This window comes from Mercenaria mercenaria, chromosome 6 (genome assembly GCF_021730395.1).
Source record: "Mercenaria mercenaria strain notata chromosome 6, MADL_Memer_1, whole genome shotgun sequence".
NCBI lineage: Eukaryota > Metazoa > Mollusca > Bivalvia > Venerida > Veneridae > Mercenaria > Mercenaria mercenaria.
Window position 1 is genome coordinate 35,065,264 of NC_069366.1, and position 20,972 is coordinate 35,086,235.

The 20,972-nt window shown below is 33.7% G+C and overlaps 2 protein-coding genes across 7 annotated transcripts in view; one reads left to right on the forward strand and one right to left on the reverse strand.

The window, feature by feature from the left end:
- Positions 1 to 1,997: 1,997 nt before the first annotated feature.
- LOC123549203 (dynactin subunit 1-like) lies at positions 1,998 to 14,925 on the reverse strand. Of its 6 annotated transcripts, none has more exons than XM_045337106.2 (8): positions 14,767 to 14,906; positions 14,459 to 14,526; positions 12,673 to 12,859; positions 12,047 to 12,067; positions 8,864 to 8,944; positions 7,797 to 7,986; positions 6,573 to 6,738; positions 1,998 to 5,861 (listed from the first exon to the last, which is right to left on the reverse strand). In XM_045337106.2, exons 2-8 carry the CDS (start codon positions 14,462 to 14,464, stop codon positions 5,628 to 5,630), a joined length of 885 nt encoding a protein of 294 aa, XP_045193041.2. In that variant the 5' UTR covers positions 14,465 to 14,526; positions 14,767 to 14,906; the 3' UTR covers positions 1,998 to 5,627. The 6 variants fall into 6 exon arrangements, with proteins under 6 accessions (XP_045193041.2, XP_045193037.2, XP_045193035.2 ...); XM_045337102.2 differs by lacking the exon at positions 14,459 to 14,526 and adding an exon at positions 14,211 to 14,228 and having other exon boundaries at positions 14,767 to 14,903; XM_045337100.2 differs by lacking the exon at positions 14,459 to 14,526 and adding an exon at positions 13,754 to 13,817 and having other exon boundaries at positions 14,767 to 14,897.
- Positions 14,926 to 15,026: 101 nt separating this feature from the next.
- LOC123549201 (probable phospholipid-transporting ATPase IIB) overlaps positions 15,027 to 20,972 on the forward strand; it is a 34,296-nt gene continuing 28,350 nt past the window's right edge. Inside the window, exon 1 of the mRNA XM_053546754.1 lies at positions 15,027 to 15,174. Within this exon, the coding sequence (XP_053402729.1) occupies positions 15,113 to 15,174 (62 nt within the window). The 5' untranslated portion in view covers positions 15,027 to 15,112. The remainder of the gene's footprint in view (positions 15,175 to 20,972) is intronic.

The window sequence follows — 20,972 nt, forward strand, 5'->3', positions numbered from 1 at the left end:
TATATTGGTGTGCATTATACATGGGTATCTACGGTAACCAGCCAGGTTGTATTAGTGGCTGTGGAGTTCTGGCCCCTGAATTTCTGGAAATGGTGAAAAATGGATGTCGTACAGAATTACTAGGGTATTTTTTTTTACATTAAACCGGATCTATAGAAAATTTGTATCTCTATATAAAATCTAGGCCAAGTTCATTAACAAGGCAGGTCAGAAGTTCATTAACAAGGCAGGTCAGAAGTTCATTAACAAGGCAGGTCAGAAGTTCATTAACAAGGCAGGTCAGAAGTTCATTAACAAGGCAGGTCAGAAGTTCATTAACAAGGCAGGTCAGAAGTTCATTAACAAGGCAGGTCAGAAGTTCGTTAACAAGGCAGGTCAGAAGTTCGTTAACAAGGCAGGTCAGAAGTTCATTAACAAGGCAGGTCAGAAGTTCATTAACAAGGCAGGTCAGAAGTTCATTAACAAGGCAAGTCAGATTAGTATCATAAGAGTTGTAATCCTCGAGTCGATCAAAGTTATGAAAACTGGCTGTGGCTGCTCAACTGCTAAGAGTATTTTCCTTTGAATTCATCAAAATTATGAAAAATGACCATGTCCACTCAATTGCTAGTGTATTGTTTTTCTTTAATCTATGAAATATGTAACTGTCCAGTTTGATTACCAGCCAATTTGGATAAGTATCTTCAGAGTTATGGCCCTTGAATAAGTCAAAATTAAGAATTTTGACAGCTAAGTCTGCTCAATAAGTAGTGTATTTTAATTTTTAATGGTCACTCCAGACGCCACTTTTTTTCATCTGATTTTACTATTGTCAGAATGATATCTATAACATCAAGGCCAAACTTGAAAAAGATTCATCTTGGGCCAAAAATAAGGTCTGAAAAAAAAACTTTATTAACATTCCAGAGGCCACATTTACAATGATCCAAATGAAATCAAAATGTTTGCCTTTATGAAATCTTTGTCAGTTTCAAAATTGAGTTATCTGGAGTCAAAAGTAGGTCCTTTGGTCAAATCATAGAAGAATGAATTCATATAACTTGGTACTAAAATTTCTCTAGCGAGACATTCTATTGTCTTGTTACATATTCACCAATATGTCAAGGGTCAAAGAACAGCACTATTCTTAGTAAAATTTCAGATAAATGATAAGAAAAGAAGTTTTGGTCAGATAACAAAACCAATGGTGGTAAAAAAGTTACAACAGATGAAGTAAACTGGTATGACCTTGGAGACATTTTTGACTAAGTAAATGTCATTAAAACAGGACAGCACATATTTTTTTATTGACATTTGTACTAATCATTTAGGAAAACATGGCCATTGAACAGAAAATATATGTTCATTATTCAATATGAAAGAACCAATTATTTACCAAGACAATATAACCTTTCGATGTAATGACAGATCATGTAGGAAAGACCGATGTGTTTAATCCGTATCAGTTATAAATGATAAACATGTTTATGTTTATCTGCTAAACTGCCACGTTTTCCTAAAAGATTAACAGGGTATAATCAATACTACTAGATATTATTGTAAAGAACTCTAAATACAGTGGGAACTTGATTAATAGATTTCATTGACAATCAATAGCATACTACGATTCGATTGGATATTGATTGTCAACAAAATCAAATAATGGAGTTTTCACTATACCTGATAGTATAATAGTTTGTTATCCATTAAAATAACACAATCTGACAAGTGCATTTAGGTATGACCATTATCACAATAAAATGAGACCCCAGTGGAGTTATATTAATTTGAAAATTTCTGGTTCCTTTAATCTCAGATTTATGTACCTAAGCATAAGTCAAAGATATCAAGTTTCCAGGTTTTTTGTCCCTGTATATAACATGGATAATCAACAGATTGCGTAATATTCCACCAAACCAAGCTAAATTTTATTATATGATACGAGAAACACAGTCAAGCATATATGGCTCAATCCATTGATTTACCAGTTCTACTTTTGTGTATAATAACAAACAAGGTTTATAAAAAATATGAGCTTTTCTTTATTTTCAAATGAAAATCAATAAAAATAGCATTTAACGCAACAACGTAACAAACTACCAGATTTCCCTTCCTAATTTCAAATGGTAAGTTTATATACTGATGATGTTATATATACAGACCTAACAATCAACAACAGAAATACAAAAGGGTGTACAATACAATTTAGATAACAAAAAAGACCCCTTTTTTTCAGAAATTCCAATAATTTCTAACAGCATGTAAAATATCTCACTTTTATTACATTAATGTCTACTCTTATAAAAATTGTTATATAAGCATTGAAGTCTTAGTTGCTGTTATTCTGATTTACCACAGATATTAACATTTCCCCCATTTTCTGTAAAAAAAAAAAAAAAAACGCCCATAAATCAGATATGCATATTCAAATTTCATTTTTAAAAGAGCCATCCATCACAAAATAATTTACTGTCAGTGAAAGAGTGCAAACTTACAACTCTTGAACAGCAAATTTTATGGCTTATAGCTCCTTCAGTTGAAAGTCCATATTTTGTGGTTTTTGCACACAGAATGGCATAAATGTTTATACTTGGGGGTAATTCAGAAATTCAGAAATTATTTATGTAACTGCAGCTAAATTTTAATGTTTTACACAAAACCTTTGTCAGAATAGTTATCAATGCAATAAAAGCAAGTTATTTTACATGTTTTACAGTGCAAACTTAAAACTCTTGAACAGCAAATTTTGTGGCTTACAGCTCCTTCAGCTGAAGTCCATATTTTGCAGTTTTTGTACACAAAATGGCAAAAATGTCTGTACTTGGGGGTAATTCAGAAATTATTTATGTAACTGTAACTAAATTTTAATGTTTTACATGAAACCTTTGTCAGAATAGATATCAATGCAATAAAAGCAAGTTATTTTATATATATATTTTCAGTAACTTCTGAAATTTCTGAAAACTGTAGGCCATTTTCTTAAGTAAATCCTCATAATACATACCCCTTTGATAATTATAGACAAGACATCATACTACAACTAGCATAACAGGGAAGTATAATAGTTCTTGAAACTGCCAATTCTCTGTGAAATCCTATCAAAATCAAAGTGTATTACACTAGGGTTACTTAGATACACTTGTATGTCTTTTTGTTCTTTCTGTATCAAACCTACCACTTATCCCATAAGGGTAATTAAAAAGTAGGTATATTTTCAAAAAGTTTTGCAAAATGGACAAGGGTGTGCAACAAGAATTCTGACATATCAAGAATTCATTAATTACTTATGACTGATTCTTTATTGTGATTTTTTTTTCGGTGTGGGTGTGGGGGGGTTTAGTAAATCATCATACTGTATGTATAAAATCTCTGTATATTTCATCATTAAGATATGAAAATCTATAATTTCCTGTCATCTTAAAATAGCTGTTTCGGTCGGAACCACGAAATTTAATGCCAAGAAATAAAATCATTTCACAATAATGAATGAAAAATCAGTTACAGCAAATTCAGGTTGGGTTCTGTGGTTTTTAAGGCACTGTTTTCCTAATCATGTTTTAGCAATTTTGCAACTTCCACAAAATAGATATAATGCATATTTTATTAATACACACATTTGAGTACTAGTATTCTGGTACACACTTATTGAATGGCTTGCTGATCTATAGTCAATAGTTGCCTGATGTCCAAAAACCAAGTGCAAGTAGTTTTTACTATTGTCCAGCAAGCCATTCAATTAGTATTTTACTACATAACATCAGAAATAAATTTTAATGCTTCAAGATTTTACTTTAGCTCAAACAAGTTAGAGTTGAGCTACAGACCAGTCAACAGCATAAACTATGGAACATCTGTAACATAATGGTAATTATTGTGTAACAGTTCAAACTATTACAGGAAAATATCTACCCTGGTAATAACAAAAATGATCTCAATTTAAAAAAAAATTGTAATACTACAAATCTGTAGCAAAGCTTACTATACAGCAAGCTTTTGTCAAATTGTACAAGTGTTATAGTAGTCAGTCAAACCTGTTTATACAGACCATCAGTCCTGTAGGAAAGCCAACAAATGGTCTTTATGTTAAGGTGGATTTTATTCAGAGGTTAAAGGTAATGACATTCAGCAATTTCTGTGAGATCACTCAAAACCCCAGATAACTCGAGTACTTTGATCATCACCCTGTGACCAATATTTAAATCTAAGAAGAAATCATGCAGTGATCGTAAGAGCTGTGTGGTCTCTGTACACAGGTGGTCACAATCACAGGCTTGACTGTATTTAACGAAAATACCCACTAATATAAAATGTAAACATAGACGCAAAATATATCACAGACAAAAAAAACAGGTACTCCAAACACTACAATGGACCTAATGAGCACAAACCGAGCTAAAACAAATGTAAATAATTGTGGCTGAAAAGTGACATCAAAATATAAAAATAGTGACAAACTTCTACTAAAATGTAAATATCACTAATTTTTAAATGTACATGTATATATAAACACACTTTTGGCTCTACAGCTGTTTATATGACATGAATATATAAACCTTTAAGTTGAAAACAAAACATAATTGATTTTGATTAAATTGATATCTGTTGTGCATTACTGTCTATTAAGATTTTTTTCCATTTCTTCTTTGGAAAAAAATACAGTCAGTTTTCAAAAAAAAACAGACAAAGAGTAAATTAGTTGTTTTCTTCCATCAACAAAATTTCGAAACATTTCAAAACATTTTCTGTATGCGTACAGTTATTTTTTCTTAGCTATTTTTTTTATGGGTTACTGGTACAAGTCGCTTATGGAAGACTTGATACAATGCTATATATACAACATTTAAAACAAAATAGTTCCGTCATATCTCATTTCACATAAATGCCATCAATCTTTTTGATTTACACAACACTGACACATTTGGGTTTGAAACCACTAAAAGAATTAAGTTTTTCAAAAATACATCTTGGTATCAACTCACACACCTGTACAAAACCAACACATTTTGATTTGAGTGTTCTATTTTTAAGTAACACTCCTCTTATGCGTAAAACGATACTTAGTTTTAAGAGTTCCTTATACCTACAATGGGCATAGAATGATGGACAAAAAAATCAATATGTAGTTCTTGCAGAAATAATATTTTACGGCACAGCTGCATATCATCACAGTATTAAAATTGCATAGCCAAATAATGTATGCACAATAAGGTAAATCTGTACAACACTAAAGAAAAGCAGATTTGAACAAAATTGAATATATTTCATGTACATTTTGTGGACTGATACCACTTCCGGAAAGCCTGTCAAAGAATCACTATAAGTCTACCTGTCACAATTATAGGGTATAACATACAAGTTCTGTCTTGTGTCTTATATATTTTATATCAAAATAGTTTGCATTTTATGTAAATTGCTAACTTTATATCAAAATTATAAGTTTGCATTTTATGTAAATTGCTAACTTAATTTATATCAAAAAAGTCTGCATTTTACGTAAATTGCTAACTTTATATCAAAAAAGTTTATGTCAAAAAAGTTTATGTCAAAACAGTTCGCTTCATGTCAAAACAAGGTAAGTTTCTATAATAAATCCCTTACAACTTTAATGCTCGATCACATTGAGAAATGTTTTGTCTTTCAATCAGAATTCAATAATCGCTAAGCCCAGACTCTGAGGTAATGTCATGATCCTTTGTAGACCTTCGCCGTACAAGTTCTTTTCCTTCTTGGTACGCTATTTTTAATTTTCTCAAAGTCATTGCGAGTCTATCTGCCTCGGGGCCACCACCAAAATGTTGTCTGAACCTTTCCATCTCCTTCTGATCCCTGTCCTCCTTTAACACTTTACGTTTTGTATCTATTTGCGATTTTTTATGCACATCCTGCAAAAGAAGTATTTCATATAAGTTGCAAGTATTAAAGTAAAGTTAAATATTTTGTATGGTGGACATTGTGATTTTCAGGAGTTTTATTTTTAAAAAAGTAGTAAGGGGCAAGGGACTGGGAATTATTCATAAAATTCAGAACCTGAGTAATTTCATCAGTGTAAAATTTATTTTTATCTTTTTATTTTTAGTTGTTGGGTTTAACGTCGCACCAACACAATTATATGTCATATGGCAACTTTCCAGCTTTGATGGTGGATGAAGACCCCAGGTTCCACTTTGTGCATTATTTCATCACAGGCGGGCATCTGGTAGAACCACCAACCTCCCATAAGCCAGCTAGATGGCTTCCTCATATGAGGACGATTCATTGCCCCGGGTGAGGCTTGAACCAACATCTGTGATTCCAGTGATTCAGTCAGCGACCTTATTGTGTAACTCGGATATTCAGCTCAAAATATAAATATTTGACATTTAAACATTTGACAGCTGATTGTAAAACATCTGCTCTAATAAACGTCTTCTTCGACAAAGTTAAGTTTCAAAAATAAAGAATCAGATATTAACAAAAACATGTTCATTATTAAGTGTGCTCATATACTAGTAAATACTAAAATGTATATGCATAATTTCATAATGTGATGTGAAAATAAAGCATCATTTCAGAATGTAAAATAAAAGGAAAACTGCAAGAGTTTCAACACTTACTCTCAATGCTATATCATTTGGATCACTGATGTGTATTGTTGGTTCCCTGTATGCTTTTACAGGTGAAACTCCTCGAGATCCTGCTGCCGCCGTCTTGGGTGGAGACATATATGGCTCAACAAACTGGGGCCCCATCATTCCAGCACTTTGATAAATAGTCTGTAACCTTTACAAAATTTATTACAATTACTTTACATGAATCTTTATTGGCAATATATCAAACCATAATGTCGTGAAAAAAGTGAGAAAATTAGACAATTAATGCAACATCTCCAAGAAATTTCTATAATGAACTTTGTGTATTGTCTTCACTTTTTTTATTTTATCTCAGCTCCCTGGTTACGGTAGGTATTAAGTTCTGCATGTTTGGATCGAAATTTTTTCTACAATGTAGAATTTGATTAAACTCTGATTTTTCAAAACTTCAGAATACACCTAGAAAATTCAGCAAATAAAAAGGATAGGGTCGTGTGCTTGATTTTTTGCTAGACTGATTTGAAAAATTTGGACCTCACTCAATATTTCATAATGGGAGTCTATGGGAAAATCATAACTTTCATAACATTTTCTCGAACAAAAATTTTTCTACAATGTAGATTTTGATGAAACTTCTCACAGTTGTAAATAAACACATGACCTGTAATTTGTAGAAATAAAATTTATAGGTCCGTGTGCTTATTTTTGAGATATTTGACCAAGATTAAAGTAAACCGGACATTTCACGCTAATTTTAAGACATTTTTTGAAATTTTTAACGTGTCATATGTTTTAATATCATATTTTGACTTTAGAAATATAGCAACAGTGCCATTGTAATAAATTTTCTCACAGGTTTCCATTAAATCATAAAATTATTTTCATTTCCGTACCCCGAATCCAAGCTTTATTCTACGTTTTCCCGATAAATGACGTTACGCCATCACTTCCGGTTTATCAAACATGCAGAACTACCTTAAGTAGGACTAGCAGAGGGCCTCCAATCTAGAGGTCATGAGTTTTACCCCACGACCAAAGGTTACAAAAACTGGGTTTAAAGACCAGAATGCAGCCTTGCTAATAATAATATTTGGCTATGCTGAGAAACAACAAATCAGATGCTAGAAAATTGATAAATATATCTCATCTCATATGTTCTCTACCTTAAATTCATGTGGACAAGTTGTCATTTACAGAGCTTAAAATGGGGGGGGGGAGGTATATTTTAAAGTAGCAACATGAACATACTTTTGATTTCTTTCTTTCCGTCTTCGCTGTACTTCGTGCCAGCTAGGGAACATGGAATTTCCCGATATAGGTGGACGTCTATCAGGCTGTTTAAGTGGCATGACCTCTGTGTATTTAACCATAGCACCATGACCCCGGGGAACATGGAAGTACCTCTTTCCATTGTATATCCCATTGTGAGTAGAATTTACTGTAAAATATAACAAGATTATTTAAATTCCTGACATTTCAAATAACACAATATCAAGTTTAAATTTTATTTTAGCAATTAAAATTTTCTTTCATTTTTTTGAGCTAACATAGACTGATTTAGAAAAAGAATGCATGTAGTGTACTTGTGTGTAAACATAATACACTTTCCTGAACTTAATAAAAGAGTCCTATAATTATTGTTTTAAAAGTTAAATATGAATTAAAATATTTAGGTAACTGAAAATCTACTGGTATGACTTTTTGTGAGGGTCATAAATCTGTGTTTTGAACACCTAAACTTTTTAATAAAACAATTAAGGGCATTTCTGCGTGTTGTTACTGCGCAAACTTTAGCACAGTTTCTGGTCTGTTTACTTACTGTCATTCTCGTTTTTGGTTAAATATAAAGCTAAAAGTTGCAGACGGTATGGGACACTTTGAATAAATTTAAAAAAACTAAGTGTAAAAATGTGAAAATGTTTTTAGTTGGCAAAAATCAAAAAGGTTTGTTTCTATTTAAAGGCAAATGCAATAAAAACAGAGATGCTCTTTACAAGAAACTGGAAAGTAAAGAAAATGCAGTATTATGGTTGTAACTATTTATTTTTATGCAAAATGTATCCATTTTATTTATAATGTTGTTATGTGTAAGAAATCATAGGTCACAATATAGGACATCAGAGATAAGCAAAAAAATATTTGCAAAATATCTGATCTAGAAATGAATTCAATTTGTTGTGGGTTTTTTTAGCCTAAATCAGAGAAATTAATCTTCTCTACAAAACTTATTTAATCAGAAATTAATATACTTTTTGCAATATATATTAATTCTGTTAAATGAAGACTCTGAGACCTCATAATTCTCCCCCACTTACTGTTATCATCAAGTCTTACACCAACATACAACTCTGGCGCTATGGAATCTTCATCTAAAACTCCAACCCATTTAACAGTACCTGTAAATAAACAAAGTGTATTTTAAATTAAACCTCATTTCTATGTAAAAACTATAGCAAACTAGGAACAGACAAGTTGGTTCTAATTCAAAAAACTGTATATGGACCTTTTTTGGAAAAATGTGTCTTTTTGCAAAGTGACATTACATTAGCAGATTTTATCTGAATTCTATATCAGAATTTACTTCTTTTTTTATAAAGTCCATAAATGCCATGTATATGATTTTCTATATAAAAATATCTTAACCAGTAAAAAAAATCAAATGGTCAAACCCTATTTACAAAGGTAAATTAAAACATTTTATCGAAACTGAAAGCTAAAATGACAGCTTCAAAACTGCATGGTAAACTGACACTTGGATATGAAAACAAACATGATCATCCTGCTAACCATAAAATTCTTACTTTCAAAATGGACAATTAACTGTTCATTATAAAATCTACTGTACAAGAAATCAATATGACTAAAAATCTAGAGTCAATAAACATTTACAACAAGAACAAGTAACCAAATAGCACGGCAAAGAAAAGTTTTCACAAGGACTGGTGCATGTTTCATCTTACACAAATAAAAAAAAAGATTGAATGTTTTCTTCCCAATGATTTATATATTTAGAAATACTATGTATAACAAAATGTTCCGCAGTAAGGGCTATAACGTAGTTAATTTATTAATGTTCATACCTTGAATTACCCAAAATTATAAATTATAATAATTCTCTACACTTTCAAAGACAAAAAGTTGCAAAAGATAAACATGTATCATCGCATCATCATACACAGTGCTGTAGAACTATACTTGCTTTTGTATGTCACACTTTATACAGAAGAACTGTAATATACCTCAGTTCAAATAAAGACTTACTCTTTGATCCACCAAATCCATAACAGGGTTTTATGTGAATTTTAGCTTTATTTTGCAATATCCAGACATACATTGTATTTGATTCTAAATCTCTAGTCATTTTTGTATTTCAAGATATCTTTAAGCAATACATGTACCTTTTAATTCAAATTGGACAGTAACCATTAACTGTTAAAAGGGGTGCTTACCAAAAAGATATTGACTGAATGGCAAACAGTGCAGATTTTGATCAGACTGCACAGATGTGCAGGCTGGTCATGATCTACACTGGTCGCAAAGGCAGAATCAATCGTGTCCAGCATGATAAGGGTTAATTATGTCAATTTTATGACAAACAATAATTAATTAGTTTTCCCTGTTGTGTAAAATTCTGGCCTATGAACAATTTTGAATTTTTTTTTCTTTCCAAATTTTACAAACATTTTACATGGAAATGTGGCTTTCATACTAACTTATAATGATATCCTGGTAACAATTAATTACAAAATAAACTCAAAATTGAATTTTTAAACTTTTTACTAGTAGTGTTCAAAATAGTAAAAATTTACTATGGAAAATACCCCATCAAAATTATTTTAACACTTTGAAAATTTAAGAAGATCCTATTACCTCACATTGAGTTCTAGAAAATTGTGTAACATCTCAATGGTTGTGTCTTATACTTAACCTGTAGCCTGCTGGCGGCAAGTGATTTTGCCTTTGCGACCAGTGCAGACCAAGATCAGCCTGCACATCCGTGCAGTCTGATCATGGTCTGCACTGTTCGCTATTCAGTCAGTAAATTTTCAATGAACATTACTTAATGAATAATAAGTGGTTCTGCCCAAACTGAATGCTGGATCAGTCCATTTTAAAAATTTAGCAGAGTAAAGGTTAAAGAGAAATCATGGAAAAACTGTGTTAAATATTGGATAAGGTGAATCAAACAGAAAGAACAAAAGTTATTGTCGGAAGAACTGAAATATAAAATCCATAGATCAGCTAGATCCACATACCATCTGATCCTTTGATGAAAGAGATGCATGTGAAAAAGAAATCACAGAAAATTTTAATAATGTCAAGCTGCTATACTAAATTTAAAAAAGGTTTAAGATTCATTAGTTTTAGATTTCCCATATTAATGAACATTCTAGAGCCTAAAATGACTTAAACCCAACAAGTATTTATTTCAAATTGTATCTATTTTCAGAATATGCCTATATTGCTGAAATTTTGCAGTGCTTTCTGAGGTTTTAAGAGCTACATTGTACATTAAGATAATGTTTCATTAAAGAACTACAAATTATAGCCAATAAAATTTTTGGTATTTCAAAATTCAAGTCTAGTATCACAACAAACACTGCTTATTCTTTATATTATAAAAACTGCTTGACTGCTTGATTCTTAGTTATCAACATTTAAAGTCTGAAACCTTGACATAAAAGTGGCAAATATTCAATTTGCCATATCTTTTAACAAATTTACACTAAGAAATACGGCTTAACTTTTTGTAATTGCATTTAAATGCACATTCATGTAAAGTTTCATTACAGTCTATTCCTATTTAAAGGGACTGGACTCCAGATTTCTGCTAAAAATGATATTTTTTTTAAAACCAAAGTTTGATCATACCGGTATTACAAACATTAGAACATATTTTTTGTTTCTTAACTATCTTAAAAATTGCAAAATTGAGAAAAAACACATGACCATTTATAAGTCAGCAATCGAACCGGCGGCCTCCTTGACAATAAACACTTTCCTGCATCCTAGACCAATACACCATGGAGGAATTAGTATTTAACGGGCAGTAAATTTAAAGCTTTATAAATTAAGGCAGTTTACCTCTGGTACCCGGTTACAAACGCTTTTCAATTTTGAATGGAAAATTTTGTAAAAACAACTACGGTAATTCTCATGTGTTTCCATTACATATAATCTGTCAGTAAACAATTTAGTTTCAAAGCCATATCTTAAGAAATATAGCAATAATTTTCTGATATCTAGAAAAAAATATCTTTTTTGTCGCACAATCTGGAGGTCAGTGCCTTTAACACTCCTAGAGCAAAATGAAAATTCAGCACATTGAATTGTAAGATTGAGACTTAAAACTTTGGTTTAATACATGAAGCTAAGAAATTATGAAGTAAGAAAATTTAGGAACATACTGTCATGTATACTGCAGAAACAAAACGTGATAAACCTTATTAACCAGAAAAACATGTAAAGCAAGAAATCTGCAAATTGTAGAAAAATACCTGATTTTCCATTAATGATTTCTATTGATGAAATGAGAAAATGGAAAGCATGATATAATGAATTGAAACGTCTGAAAATTACAATTGACATATGAATGCTGTGTAGCATACAATATATATACACTTACTGAATGGCTTGCTGAACTGTTGCCAGAAGTCTGAAGGATTAAGGGCCAATAGCTTTGACTACTGACAATAAGTGCTTTATTACATGACCTTAGAAATAAATTTTCATACTTTTTTCTTTAAGTTTTCAGCCAAATTTGGTGATGAACTCCAGTTAATTATGTGTGGTTTTAAGAGTCATGTAATAATATATATAATATTTATTTACAGTACTGATGTGAAATAAACTCCTCTTTTCAACAAGACTCATTCTACCATGGTATGCTGCACTTTGACATGGAACTATTTTGATACCTCATGAAAATGATACTGACCATTGACCAATGACAGTCACTACTTCCGATAAATGAAAATACTTGCTCTTAAATGGACAGAGGAATGAGATAAAGATGAAAATACACGTATGTTATAAACAATGATTGTGAAATTATCAAAAAATTATGTTTCATTACTTAACAAAATTTACACAAATTTTTAAAATGTTCATTGGAACAACATACCTGGAAATTTGTTTTGGACAATAACTCTGTCTCCAACTTTGACTACCTTGCTCTCTGCAGACAGTATTGCAGTATGCTGATGCCGACATGTTGGGGGCTCTCTTAATAAATCCCCACTTTCACTGAAAGTGTCTCGCCAGAACTTCTTACATGGACCACAGGTACATAAGAATGGGTCCCTCTCAGGCTGTAAATGTGAAAGTGGTACAATAAATTTTGTGATAAAAAGATATTTATTTACTTCAATTTAAAATCCACCTTTGAATGTAAATATGTTCCTCTTTTACAGCGAAAATCTGTTTCTGAGTTAAAAAAAAGGCTTTGCTTTATAACAGGAACTCCCTGCATCATAATCTGCTGTGCAGTTTTGCTGGAGAAAATCATGACAGATTAATATACAAAATCATCCAGTTATCAAACAAAAAATCTATCTAACCGGTATTTAAAATTAAGAAACTCTGTAGTATTAAAACTTAGTGACAGTATCAAAGATATTTTATAAATAGAAATCTAGTAAATCATGAACGTAAAAATATAAGTAAACTTTAAATGAATTTTCTCAAAAAGATTAATGTTAGTGTTACAATTTTCTTAATTATATTCAACCAATAAAACAATTAAAGCAGTTAAGTATTGTTCACTTAATCTGAATGAGTTAGTCAAATTCAAGGAAAATGCGATATAACTAGTAAAACTGATAAGCCTATTTCTTGTCCTTAAAGAAATCTGGTTAGATGCTAGCTTAGGGTTTAATGCAATCAACAAATATCACAGCGCAACAATTAATGAAACAGCACACTCACTGTGAGGCTTAATATTTATCAAACATAACTTTGCTGTATACTACAATCAAAATTACAATCATTGTGTGTAATTTGTCAGATTCAACAAAAATTTAACTCACACAAACTGCATGGTTATAAGTATACAATTTACAATAAAACATGATGAGCTACAAACAGAATGTTTTTACATGACACTGAGACAAGAAGAAAATCCTTCCAAAACAAAGAGTACACATATGAATATCCACTTAAGCCAAAAAACTGAACTTATATCCTGGTCACATTTATGTACATACACTGTATATTGACTTAAGATCTCGACTCCCAAAATCCTTCGTACTATCTATATCACTTTTTTCACTGAAATAAACATAATTAGGAGTAATTCATAACATTGTGATGCTCTAAAAGTAATTAAACCTGGGGCATGCATGAGGTCCCACTCTCTTCTGATTAAAAGCACTGACATTTTTTTGACAACTGTTGCATGCTTAGGTGCTTTAGTTGCATCCAGCATGCTAGAGGACCAAGTAAGCTTCCAATTATCAGATCATCGATCTCCTGTATCTTGCACTATCTTCTAACTTAAATAATAACATTTTTCACCCAAAAAGGGATGCATTGGCAACTATAATTTAAATTAAATAACACTATGTTAATATACCATTCTTCACACTTCATGCAAAAAAGGCATTTTTGATCATGACTGTACGTAAGCATGCAAGAAACTGTTACTGGCATTCTTTCTCTTACCTTCCTAAGCCTTTTCCTCTTAGTTTCAAATGCCATGATGATTAAAATTATCAGATTAACAAATTTCTTATCAAGCTAAAAATTTGCAAATATTGAATCTGTTAAACTAGAATTAACTCCATGCTTGAATTTAACAGCCTTCAACATGTTTATCAGGTACAAAAATGTTTTGTTATTAGGAAAATACACCTGTTTACTCCTAAGGTTATTTCTACTCTATACCATGCTTGATACTGATACATCTGTACCTTCATTTTTCGTACTATAAACACGGAGTCGTCAGCTTTTTTAGGAAAATATTCACATGATACCGACACTGGAGTAAACATGATCAGATATGAAAAGATAAATTCAGCATAATCTGAAACATAATCAGTTAGATCACAATCAATTTAATCACTTCAGTGACTTCATTGTTCTGCTATTTTACAAAACATCATTGAACTGGATAAACAACTGAATGTTTATTGATTTTTAATTGATAGTTAATTGGCAAATTTTAAGAATTTTCGCAGTCAAAAATGGAAACTGATGCAATGAAAGCAAATCTACTCACCTCATTGTCCTGACTCCTCATGACTACGACATTGTCTTACTATTCAGCAGTTTTTTAAAGAGATAAATTTAGAAAAAATTCGATGAAATTGGATAGAGCGTCCCCGTTGTCAGGCAGAGTACCTGTTTACTTCCGTTTGCTGACATCAAAGAAAATTTTAAACAATGCTGAAGATAATGATTTGCAAAAACGATGATAATAAATCATTATTGAAACCATATATATTTATTGTTTTTTAAATTATTTATAAAATATGCTTAAAACTGCATAATGGTACGCGAAAATGACTTCATTTTGTTAGCGCGTTAAGCGACAGTGTCGATGGCGGAAGAAAGTTGCAAAATCAATGCCAGCAAATATATTTTCTAGGCATAGAGGCGGATACCTTCGTGTTTCTCGAAGATCTAGGTGATTATGCATTCATAAACGTTTTTCCGTTAAAGTAATTAGTATCAGGATATGACCATGTATTTTAATCGAAGATGATGATGGAAAATATTGATGATTTTTCATTCCCCACCCACTATGTACTGTGACTATGACTCATAGGCTATGTTCCTTTGACTTTTAGAACAATGTTCCAAGTAATGAAAGAAATATTGTATGAACAGAGAGTGAGATTTTTAACAAGATGATATTTCCCAATCCAGGGTTCTGCCGAGGCTGCGATATTGTGGGAATCTCGTGTCGCATGCGAGAACAGTTCACATCTTTTTCGTAAACTATACACAAAATAATAATTTACTTAAAACTTTCCAACAATATCCTTAATTTGTATAACTGGTGGTGGTAAGATACTCAGTTAACCAGCTGTGTAGATTATTCCTATTATCTTCCCAGCTTATTGGATGTTTTTGACTCCTACTGCAACTATACAATTTTCAGATAATTACACAATTCGGACAAAGAGTTGCTGGTTGGTATAGAATCATACTAATCCAGCAAGGATGGAACTAAGGCTGACATTGTTATGCCTTGTCATCTTTATAGTTGCACATTATATTTTTCCCTGCTCAGCAAATCAGAGTAATTTACTGTGCGACCATTTCCCTCCAAAATCCAGTATTGTTGGTATCTCAGTTGCCAACGTCCTCAAAACAGTAATTCCATCTAGAAAGCACAAAGAGAAACCCAATGCTAGTAAGACCTCCTTATTATTTCTTTTTTGTCTTCTGGCATGTCAGACCCCAGACATTGAACCAAACCCAGGCCCGCCAGGCGCTTCCTGTCCTACCCAGTACCCGTGCGGGAAATGTTCCCAAAATGTGTCCTGGTCACAAAAAGGTATCCTGTGTGACTACTGCGAAACTTGGTTTCACACAGACTGCGAAGGCATCGGCAGTCATACTTATGATAAACTCTCAGACTCAAAGTTCAGCTGGTACTGTCAACAGTGCGGCTCTCTTAACCACTCAAGTTCACTGACTGAATCCCTACATACTCTCAGTGACACTTCTTATTATTCCCCTTTAAGTAACGACCACAGTAAAGCAAGTTTCAGCTTAAATAGCTTTTCTTTTCTCCATGAGCCCCAAGAAACCCCAAAGGCCTCATCTACCCCAATCCCTAAAAAGAAAAAGGTTACTCCCAAAACATAAACTAAAAACATCAGAACGTCTCGCAGTCCTTAACATTAATTGTTGCTCTGTCAAAAACAAAATCCCTGAATTACACCAAGTCATTGACCAAACTAAACCAGATGTTATATGCCTTACTGAAACATGGCTTAAGCCAGACATCAGTTCCTCCGAAATATTTCCTGATAATCTTAATTATAAGGTATATAGGGATGACAGGAGTGAAGGTCAAGGCGGAGGAGTGATGATAGCTATATCTAACTCACTGATCAGCCAAGAACAACCAGACGTCAAGACTTCATGCAATATAACCTGGGCCAAAATTACCATCACTGGCCTTAAAGATATCTTTGTTGGAGCCTACTACAAACCCCAAGAATTAGACGCCGACTCCCTGTCCCAACTTTGGTTATCCCTTAGTAAAATACCCAAGGGCAGCATAGTATGGCTACTTGGAGACTTCAACCTCCCTGACATTGACTGGTCAAAAGAGTCCCCTAAACAAACTTGTAAAAACAGATCCTTTTATGAAAAATTTATTGAAAGATATTCCCATTATAATCTTGAACAAATAGTTAAGATCCCAACTAGGTTATCCAACACCCATGATCTCTTCTTTACAAACCATCCATCCCATGTCCACTTGGTCAAATCCCTACCGAGTCTAGCAACCTTGGATCATGATATAATTTTTCATGAATTGAATCTTAATAGGGGCCGTCCAACCCAACCTAGATGCCCTATAAAACTCTATACGAAGGCTAATTGGGAAGGGCTAAAATCTGACATGAAGGTTTTTGGTGCTAGCTTTCTCACCGAAAACCATTCAGACCCTGAAGTAGCGTGGACTTCATTCAAGGACTGCCTTAATGAATTACAGTCAAAACACATTCCATCTAAAATGTCTAAACCCCGTGCCGACTTGCCATGGTTAACCCCAAGAATTATCAGGCTTATACACAAGCGTGATAAATTTTACCAGAAACTACACAAATCTCCCTCCCCAGCCCGCCAACAAAGATTCAGATCCCTTAAGTCTTCTATCCAGAAGCAGATAAGAGCCCAATACTGGTCATATATGGAAAGTATCATATTTGACCATGACTCACAACCTTGTAAAAACAAAAAGTTCTACAGTTTCATCAAGCACAACAAAAAAGAAAATGTCGGCATCGCCCCCCTCAAGTCAGATGGTCTTACCTACACGGACCCCATCCAAAAGGCTGCTATCTTAAACAAACAGTTTGAATCTGTCTTTTCCCCTCCCCAGCCCCTTAGTCTGAAGCATATATGTTCCAACGTTCTCTCATCCCCAGTCTCCAAGATGAATAAGATCCAGGTCACCACTGAAGGTGTGGAAAAGCTGCTCCATGGCCTATCCCCACATAAAGCCTCAGGACCTGATGAACTATCCCCAAGCATCCTAAAAGAACTCCACCATGAAATTGCTCCTGTACTTGCCCATATATACAGGTTATCTCTCGAATCTGGCCTAGTACCCAGTGATTGGAAAAAAGCCACTGTAGCCCCCGTATTTAAAAAAGGTCTCAAGTCTAAACCTAGTAACTATCGCCCAATTTCCCTAACTTGCATTGCTTCTAAACTCCTTGAACACATTGTTGTTTCCAATCTTATGACCTATTTTTTGACAAGCATAAGCTACTTAGCCAGTTCCAGCACGGCTTTAGATCAGGTCACAGTTGTGAGACTCAGCTCATTAATTTCACTCAGGAACTTTACAATAACACTGAACAGGGTCAACAAACAGATGTTATTGTCATGGACTTCTCCAAGGCATTTGACAAGGTCGATCACATAAGACTAATTTATAATCTACAAAGCCTTGGTGTCAACCCACAAATTACCAATTGGGTCAAATCTTTCCTGTCCAACCGATCCCAGAAAGTCGCTGTTGATGGTCATTTTTCCAGTGAACTTCAGTACTGTCTGGAGTTCCCCAGGGGTCTGTTCTTGGGCCATGTCTCTTCCTGGTATATATCAGTGACTTACTAGACTCGGTCAAATGCAATGCAAGAATGTTTGCAGATGACACCATAATATACCTTACCATCAACTCCATTTCAGATAGTGTATCTCTGCAACAAGACCTCATTAACTTAGAAACCTGGGAGAAGACATGGTCCATGGAGTTTAACCCGGACAAGTGTGAAGTCCTTAGAATCTTTAGAAAGAAAAATCCCGTGGTCTACCCCTACAAACTTCACAACATAGAGTTAAAAACTTGTGAGGCAGCTAAATACCTAGGCATAACCATTTCCAAAGATCAAAACTGGTCCAAACACATTGACAATATCACTTCCAAAGCAACTTCCACTCTTCGCTTCATACAACGGAATGTGAAAACTGACAATAGAAAGGTCAAAATTGCTGCCTATAACACCTATGTCCGCCCTCAACTTGAGTACTGTTCAAGCGTCTGGCATCCTTGGCAAAAAACCCTCACTAGCAAAGTCGAAAATGTCCAAAGGTCAGCTGCTGGGTACGTCATGTACGACTACAGTTACACCAGTAGTGTTACACAAATGCTGAAAACTTTAGAATGGAATACACTCCAATATAGAAGGTTACACAACTCATTATTAATGTTTTATAAAATAAGGACCCAGACAGTTGCAGTCGACCAATCTCATCTTATTCCAACTAGAAACCTAAATTACTTAATCCCCATGTCTCACACTCAGTACTTTTCTAACTCCTACTTCCCAAGGACCATCCGTCTCTGGAACTCCCTACCAACTTATGTTAAATCTAGCCCCAGTCTCGGTATCTTTAGAGAGAGGCTGGCGGTGGTCAGTATGTAATTCTATTGCCTCTGCCCCATTTTAACTGTAGCATACTGTCTTTTTTAGCTTTTATTATTTTAACATTGTAACATATCATTTCTTTAACAACTGTTTCTCTGACAGCGCCGCCCAGTGATAGTCAGAAATCGACGGTTGGGTGAAAGATGTAGATGTAGATAAAAATTATGAATATCGCACTAAAATTGGTCTAGAAGCCTCAGTTGTCATGTTACGATAATTTTGGGGACGAATGTGCCAATGGGACGACCGGAACTGAGTACCGATCGTTCATTTTTCTCTACTGTATCCAAATAGAAGAGTTAATATTCCCTCTAAAAACATCATTTTGATCAGCAATGAACAATTTTAAGCTACATTCCTGTATCTGCAGAGCAGCAGACAAGAAAAGGATTCAGTCTAATGATTAATGGCCTAGTACTTCATGTCGCTTCATGAAAAGCCCCATAGACCACACAAACCCGAATCCCTATGATGCTTACCATTCTCCACCCACTGTCTTAATGGCAGGTGAAATTGAACGTGTGTCTGTTGACTGATTAAAATATGTCAACCATTGATCCCGCACTAATTGTCTCCAAAACTGAAAATGCGTCACAAAATAAAACCTTAAAGGGGATGTAGTTTTCATCACAGGGATTGCATTATTGTCCAAGAAATGCCCAAACTTCAATCTGAGTGAAGACCAGGTAGAACTTGCAAATCCTTAATAACGTATAATGGGTATTTTTTACTTGCTGCTAATTTTTTACTATTTTTTACGACCGAATCAGATTCGTAAATATTGGCCTCGAATAAATTCGCCAAGCAGCGAACCGGTATACATACCTTGTGATTTCATAAATTTTAAAATCTTATATAATAAAATCGTGTGTTTTTACCCCAAATCCGTAAACTTTTACAGCAGTAAAAATAACCCATTATATGGAAATAGGTCCATACTACAAACCCCCTGTGCAGTGCACAATTTCTGGCAAAGTTTAGGTAACTGGGGATCTGAATTTACCCAAGATAGACTGGTATAATATGAGCCCATTCCCTTGACTTGTAACAGCCAACCTACTATGACCCTTAGTGATGCATACCTCATGCAATCAGTTAATCTACCAACTACATGTAGGTAAATCTGCATTTTTGAAGCTTTAATGTCTTTGTTTTTTAATATTTAGTTAAAGTTCTGTTTATCATAACGATACATTACAGAAAGGGCATTATGCTGAAGTGACATTTAAAAAAACATGGCTCGAACTCTGAGAAGTCGGTAAGAATGACTCGCAGCATGCACTTTTCTTAACATTGTCACAGCATTGCACAAGCATGTAGTTCTATTCAGATATTGTCCTGCTTCATACACATGTACATTATGTTATGATATTAACTAACTCATCTCTTAAAATGTACTGTTCCTGTACAGTTTTCATCTTAATAAGTTAATTAAATGGTTTTAGAAACAATTTCGCTTTTTATGTCCCCGGCATCTACTGATGCGGGAGGCATATAGTGACTGTCCTGTCCGTTCATTCGTTCGTCCGTCCGTATGAGGTTAACCAAATGGGACCGTTTCGTCTAGCATCAATACCCCTGACTAGAATGATGCAGATGTAACCTGTGACCATTCCTCATCTTGAGACATCACCTGACCTCAGTTTGACCTTGACCTTGAACTTGACCTCGTTTTGGACTTAGGTTGTTTTTTATCGACAAGGATGCCACCGGGGGCATCAAATGTTTATTGAACGCTGCTCCTTGTTGCTTCCTTTATTGCTTTCCCATACCCATCATATTTACCCGAGTGTATAACTAGGTA